This window comes from Chanos chanos, chromosome 8 (assembly GCF_902362185.1).
Source record: "Chanos chanos chromosome 8, fChaCha1.1, whole genome shotgun sequence".
In the NCBI taxonomy this organism is placed as follows: Eukaryota; Metazoa; Chordata; class Actinopteri; order Gonorynchiformes; family Chanidae; genus Chanos; species Chanos chanos.
The window spans coordinates 36561526-36568900 of record NC_044502.1 but is presented as its reverse complement, the minus strand read 5'-3'; the positions used below and the strand labels follow the sequence as shown (position 1 = coordinate 36568900).

The window sequence follows — 7375 nt, the reverse complement described above, 5'->3', positions numbered from 1 at the left end:
CTGTGGAACAATATTATTATTATTCCCATGAAAATATAATGGAGAAATTATGAAACATGTTGTTTATTTGCCTGTAATTAAAAGTACCACATTAACGATTCGCCGTTTTAAACCATTTTGTTGGTTAGCTATAAACGCTGGTTTTTGTATACCGGCGATCATTTTATGCTAGACAAATTCCAAGAACTGTAAATGTACAAAGTAATGAATGACGTTGAGTAGAGGGTGTAGACGAAATCACACGGAAACGTTGCGCAATTCTGCCCTCCTGTGGTCCGCGAACGCTCATGACCACTGCAAACTTGCTTTCAGAGCCTTACAATGATGCTTTATGTTTTTCCACCTAAATATAAGATAACAGACTGTCATGGATTGTATTTATACAATGACACATAGTTCTGAGGCAAGAACACACACCATCGTCATGCTGTTTTTTTATTTGTTTCTATTTGTTTTCTTGTTCACTTTTGCAGGGACAGCCCGAGCCAGGCTGACAAGCACCAAAACCAAAATACTGCAGCTTACTTACAACAGAATAGCATACTTCCCCGTTGGGGTATCGAACCCCTGTCTTCCGCGTGACAAACTGAGATACTATCCGCTATACTAACAAGAAATTGTCCTTATGTGGTTCCAAAAGACAATACTATTTTCCTCGGAGTGGTACGTTGCCAATAGCAACATTTCAAACATACGGGAAAGGAAGGCAAAATAGAGACTGCATTCAACACATTAAGTAATAGCCTACTGGAAAATGAATTGTTCATATATGCACCTGGACTTTTGAAGATTATCTTTAATTTCGATTGTATTTGTAAGAGTCTTAAAGGACAAATCGTATCATTTTTGCAGTTGTCGTTCAACTGAAGTTAAAATGTTTTATGCTTTATAGTACACTCTCTCTTCGCCCACTGACATACAGGTAAGGCCAGAAAACGTTCATCAGTTTATTCAAACGTCTCGGGACAATGACCTCTCCAATTTCTTCACTAAAAAAGTACCGAAGGACTCCCTTCCCGGATCAAAATGAAGGGTAAGTTGAATCATTTATAAAACATGATTACGTTCTGTAGAATCAACCTTCGGACACTGGACACCCTGTGTGAAACTGTGTAAATGTAATGGATGTGCTTCCATTCAGAGGGAAGGGGCCTTTCACAGCGAGACCGAACACGGGTAAGAGCACTTATCTCTGCCTTTCCACATTAGAAATTCAGAGCATTCATCAGAGTTCATTCAGTAAAAAATAATAAAGCTGGGTTTGTGATTTAGTTTAACTTTCTATTTGCGTTGAAAGAGCTATGCGACTGGGACTAACCCAAATAGTTATTAATAATTAATATCACGAATTAGTTTCTGCCCATACGGGAGATGAAGGAACATACAAGACATCTAAGAAAGAATGAAGGCCTACGACACAGTATCCTCCCAAATGCCTAAGATTTTCCTTAGCTCAAGTTTGGCTCTTTTCAGCAACCCACTCGCCCAGATAAATCTTAAAATGGCTGTGGTACTAAGACCACACAACAACCACAATCAGTTCAGAAATTTATATGCAAACAAATGTACATTAATAGAGTGTGTTTCAATTTTTATTTTCTTTTTGATGTTAAAGCTGTTTACTAATGTTATTTGTCTTTTTAGATTGTGAAGCTAATTTGCTTGCAGAGATTCCCCATAAAAATGGCCCTGCACAAGGGCCCATGAACCATCTTCCCATTACAAGACCAAAGGGGAAGCAAAGAAAGAACCAAACAACCTGTAATTTCTTGCAGTTTTTCTTTTCTTTCTTACTGTACCAGTACTTACTAACTTAGGCTCAGTTGTGTCACTTAAACTGTTGTTATACTGTCTCTGAAATTTATCTACAGAGATTACTTTTTTTTGGTCACTACAGAATTTAAGACAGTGTCATTAAAACAGTTTCTGAAGTTTATTTGTACAGTAGTAAGATTAGTCAAAACAAATCCACATCTAAGGAGTAATTTGGGTGTTAGAAGTCTAAGTAGTTGATGTTGTTCAGTTTTGGAATTTTTCACTGAACGTATTTTGATCACACAGTGATTAAGATTTAGCTCTTTTCCTTGAGGATCATGCTCTGCATTCAGGCACAGTTTTAGACACATCTTTAATTACGTTCATAATTCGGTGATCCGTACCATCTGATTGGAGGTTTCACCAGTTCATCTTGGTTGATGATATTTGCAGAGGTCACTCTCTTTCAGATACATTTCAGAATGCACAGGCACTGGTTTCCTTCTGTCAGCACAGAAAACAAACAAACAAACAAAAAAACAGTGTGTTTGTGGTTATGACTTGTTACATTTTACAGGTTCTCCCCCCAGTGACTATGAGCTGCTCTCAGCAATGATCCAGAAGATTTCTATCCTGGAGAGAAAGGTGAAAGTTCAAGCCTTGGATAATGAGAGCAAGGTGGGCATGTATGCATGCTCTATTGGGTCATACAATCTATTTACAGATTTGTAAAAAGATTCATCACTTCTGTAATCAGTACATCTCCAACAATCTTTGCCGTCAAAACATGAAATGAGAAGCATGACTTTTTTTTTTTTTTTTTTTTTACCACAAACGAGACGAGATCCGGAAAATGCATGTAGGCCTGACAACTGTATTTTAAGTAACCAGGAGCTGCTCCAAAAGTTTATTACCAATTTATCTGATAAACGCAAACATCCAACAAAAATTCTGGTTGTTCATTTTTCCACTTTGTGTAACAAAGACAAGTTTTACCGTATTGTATTGACAGTATGGAATATTGCTTTATCACTAATTTATGAGGGGATTTACTGTATTAAAGGATTGTACTGATGCATAATCCATAGAACTGTTCAACCCAATTACCTTTGCTTTTCTTAATCGTGCCTCTCTTCTTAAATGTGGCAGGTAAAAAAAATAGCGGAGCTGGAAGAGAAACTGAAACGTTTGCAAATGTCAAAAGGTAAAAGTTTGGCTTTACTCTGGCCTTTGCACATGGGTCACACAGACTTTACACTATGTACAGACAACATCACAGCAATGTTGTATGAGGTTTCACACCTCTTATTTGAACTTTTTCAATCTGTGCTCATTTGTTTATTTATTTTGATGCTATACACATTAAGTTTCCAGCATTTCCTGTTCTTTTCGCGTGATCATCTTGTGAAGTTTAACAGTTCTTTTTTAAAATTTTTTTTTATTGTGCCCTTCTTGTGTTTAGGGACAGAGGAAACCAGCAAAAACAACCCAGATAAAGATCTCTTTGAGAAGTGTCACAAGCTTCAAAAGCAAGCGCAGGAAATGGAGGTTTGGTTTCCCATGTACCACTGTGCGTGTGCATGGTAGCTTTGCCCGTCTCATATGAAACATTTACACACGTCACACTATAATAAAAAAAAGTACTGGTATATCCAGAAAGGATTTCACTCAGCAAAGACATATGTAAAAAAAATTGTTCTCGAGTAGCAGTGAACTTAACTTATGGCTGTTTGTTATGCAGAGATTTTTGAATGACTATGGCCTGATCTGGGTAGGGAGTAGTGAAGAATATGACCAGGCCAGTCAACATGCCTCTGATTCAGATGAACAAACAGAGAGCTCATGGCAAAACCTTTGGAAGCCAGGTAACACTCAGTCCAGTTACTCATATCTTGACCATTTTGCACAGCATTAGTTCAAATAAAAGTGATTTTTTTTGTCAAAACTTAAAATGTATTGGTATTTAGAGGTAGTCACGGTATACTGGGATATTGTAGTGGAATATACGGATGCATAAAATTTATGTTACTTTTGGTTAAGAGTGTATTTTCTCTTTGCAGGCACTTCTGTGGTCAAGAAATTCCACATAAACTTTGACCTGATCTTAAAGAACATCCAAGAGTTGAATGTGTTAGCAGGGGAGGGGGTTTCCTATGTGAAGGCCACTGCAGGGGGAGCCAAACTAGCTCAGCAGGATCCTGTACCTCTATGGCTCTACAGGAATGGCATCATAATGTTCAACGGGCCTTTTCGCTCTTTCAAGGAACCTAGCACTCAGGTTCACTGTTATTTGTACATTAAGCCTAGCCAAGGAGAATATCTGTCAATGATGAATTTAAGTTCATGACCGGGCTAAAGTTGTGTCTGGAAAAAACATCCATGAAAGTCTGTCATCTAGAGCTCCTCATGAATCTGTAGGCTTTTTCTCTGGTGTCTCTTGTCATTGCAGCAACTCATGCAGGACTTTATGGATGGATACTTCCCCTCTGAACTCCAGGAAAGGTTTCCTAAAGGTGTTCCCTTTCAGGTACATTTACTTTAGACAGATAGTTTATATTCAAACATTTGAATCTCACAAGAATAAAGACTGTAATCCTCTTATCCATGTCATGTGTGCACACTAACAGGTTCACGACAGGCGAAATGAAGAATTTGAAGTGAGACAAATATGTGTCAGGTTTCCAGGGAGGGGACAGAGCATCGCTGGTAGAACGGATCAGTCTTCCGATAGAGACGAATGTCTTAACGAGATCACGTTTCACAAGGGTGAAATACCAGGTGTGGTAATATAATCCACTCTCTAAACTTAACTAATAACAGGTTGTTTCAAACAGTATTTGGACAGATTCCTTGACGTGAACGGTACGACTCCTCCACAGGAAAAAAGCTGTCCATGAAACAGTTCCTAAGTAAGCTGCCAGCAACAGTAGTGAAAGCAGGCAAAGTGATTGACATTCGGGACTCAATAGAAACATGTTTACGGGTGAGTGTAAAGCACAGTGTACTCAACGTGGTAAATTTTGATTACATATTGTATGTTAGAAGCCCCTAGACCAGTCACTGAAGGCCACAGTCCCTTTTGTTTTTATACAAACCAACCACTGTGCTCTCTGAATGGCCTGAGCAGTGCAAATGCCAGTTTAACAATCTACCACTAATTAAGAAGCAAGGGTAAAACCCAGCAGAACTGGATTTGGGTACAATGTTCTATGCTGCTGTAACAGTCATACACGTCAAGTGAACTTTATAAGTAGAATGTATCATCTAACAATCTGTGTTACTATTTGCAAGAATCCAAGGGGGCATCATTTCTTGAACCTTAACTCTGAATAGAGGACAGAGACCTGCTCATATAAATATTGTTTGTAGGGCTCTTCTTATGGCACCAGTTCAGTGACTGTTATAGAAACACCCATGCAGCAGGCCTGTGAACCAAGGTATGTCATTAAATTTCAGTGCTACTTCAGGTATTGGGGTACTATTTCCTAAGAATGAATTTAAGCCTGAGTCTTGTTTGAAGGAGGAGAGTTGTTAGTGAGGCTTATCAGAGAACTCTTATCTTACATACAGCACAGCACATGGCAAGATCACTACACTGCGAGTGAGGTCAGAGAATGGAGAGCAAACCTTTCTTCTAAAAATGCACATCTCAGAGACTATTGGACAACTGCGCCAGTATTTGGATGCACACAGGTAGACGCACAAATTCTGGCACTAGAATGCGTTAGCCTGAATTATATGCATGAAGAGAAATCTTTACTTAACGGAAAACATCACAACGCTAATCTTTCTTTGTCTTTCACCAGGCAGTCCACTGGTCTTCCATATGACATCATTAGTGCGTTCCCTCGCCGATGCTACCATGACAACTCGCGAACACTCTTGTCCTGCGGTCTGAACCCAAATGCTGTCCTTTTCTTATGTCCTCGGTCACAAAAACTGAACCATAACAACCACACAGTCCAAGTCAGCAACACTCAGCAGACCAGAGATGAACCTTCTTTAGCTAGTCAGTGAAGAAAAACTACATAAACTTCACACAAAGTTGAATGGTTTGACGAGATATCACGTTGTTACATTTAACATGTGTGCTGGGTTCAGTTTCTGGTTTCATGTCATATTTGCACATTATTATGGACAATATAGTCATTTTTCTGCAAATTAATAAAACAAGTTCCACAACAAAAGTAAAGAAAAAAAACTTTTATTTTAAAAGGTCTGAAAACAATTTAAGACAAACAACATATATGTAAAAACATCTTTAGTGTTGCCAAAAGTTGATGGCATTGAAAGCTTGTGCAGCATGTTCAGTTTTATGTCAGAGCTTGAAATAAGGCTTACATTCACGCTTTTCCACACAGTCTCACATCATGTCTCTGCATCTCACCCTTTACTGTACTTCACGGTTGCATCTGGTCCCATTTTAAACGAGAAGGTTCTGCCCCCTATTACTTTCCCTGGCCTCAAACTACTAAGTTGCTTGCGGCTATATAAACATATACTGAAGCATATTATATACTTAGTCGTTGACAATTTGGAGATGCTCTGTAATTAGGTAATGAGGAACCTGATTATCAGTCTGATGGTAATGTGAAGTCTCTTTTCTATTTTAAAGCAAGAGTTTTTAATTTTTCATGTGTGTAGACTAATCTGCACTGTCAATGTGTATGTATTTAGATGACTAAATACTACAATCTCCAGCTGCCAAAGGATGACAATGTTTTTGAGAGCGTTGTAAAACCACTCAAATCACATGGATTCAGTAAATGCATTGAGTCAACATAATCACCATGATCACAAACAGCCTGCCTGAGAAAGTCAAAAAGGCACAGATGCAGATATCAGTACAAACAGGCAAAAAGATTTTGCCTTTTAACACTGTGTTTCACCTCACTGAATAACAGAAGTGACGCCAATTCTTTTCAGCTTTCTAGACCTTGTACAGAAAAGCAAACCACCCAAAAATAAAAACACAGACACATCCTTCCCTTATTTCACAAGCTCTTTGCTCTTGCACAGTGGTAGTAAAACCACAAGGCACACTTTTTCCTTGCTGCCGTTAGCAGTGCAAACTATTGCTGAATGCATCAGCACAATACGTGCGTTGAACGTGGCTCTTAACATTTGTCCTACAACAGTTTCTGCAAGGGCGTGTAGCGCAAATTTGCATACCCTGGCTGAAACGACTGTCCGAGTTAAAGGAGTTTCAAGGTGTCAGCTAATAGTAATCCATGGATAGCATTCAGAGCACTACGCACATATAATGTGAAGGAATGTTTAGACAAGCCCTGTAATCGTGTACCTTTTACACTCCTCCCTACAGGCAGAAAGCAAAGCAATCTGCAGTATTTCGCGAAAAGTTACTGTGGGTTTAATCAGTCAGGAGTATGGTGACTGAGTCCTAACACAAAGTAATGCAATTACCCTTACGGTTGACCTTGAACAGAATTGTCATGGGGACAAACCAGTTTAAATGTTAGTGATTTCACAGAGACTATCATGCTGTCAAACAGCCAGATGTTTATCAAAACCTAGCCAGATCCACACCCAACACGTTTATTGCTACAGATTTAGGGTTTTAAATAACGGTGTATTAGCGACAATGCTACCATCAGTCAAA

General features: G+C 38.8%; 1 protein-coding gene across 1 annotated transcript; it reads left to right on the top strand.

The window, feature by feature from the left end:
- The first annotated feature begins 968 nt into the window (after positions 1-968).
- ubxn11 (UBX domain protein 11) lies at positions 969-5772 on the top strand. Its single transcript, XM_030783158.1, is given in 13 exon segments — positions 969-1033; positions 1142-1176; positions 2333-2433; positions 2905-2941; positions 3218-3303; positions 3497-3557; positions 3816-4033; positions 4205-4282; positions 4383-4494; positions 4590-4738; positions 5125-5196; positions 5306-5448; positions 5562-5772. Coding segments are annotated over 13 exon segments (1368 nt in total).
- The last annotated feature ends 1603 nt before the right edge of the window (positions 5773-7375 follow it).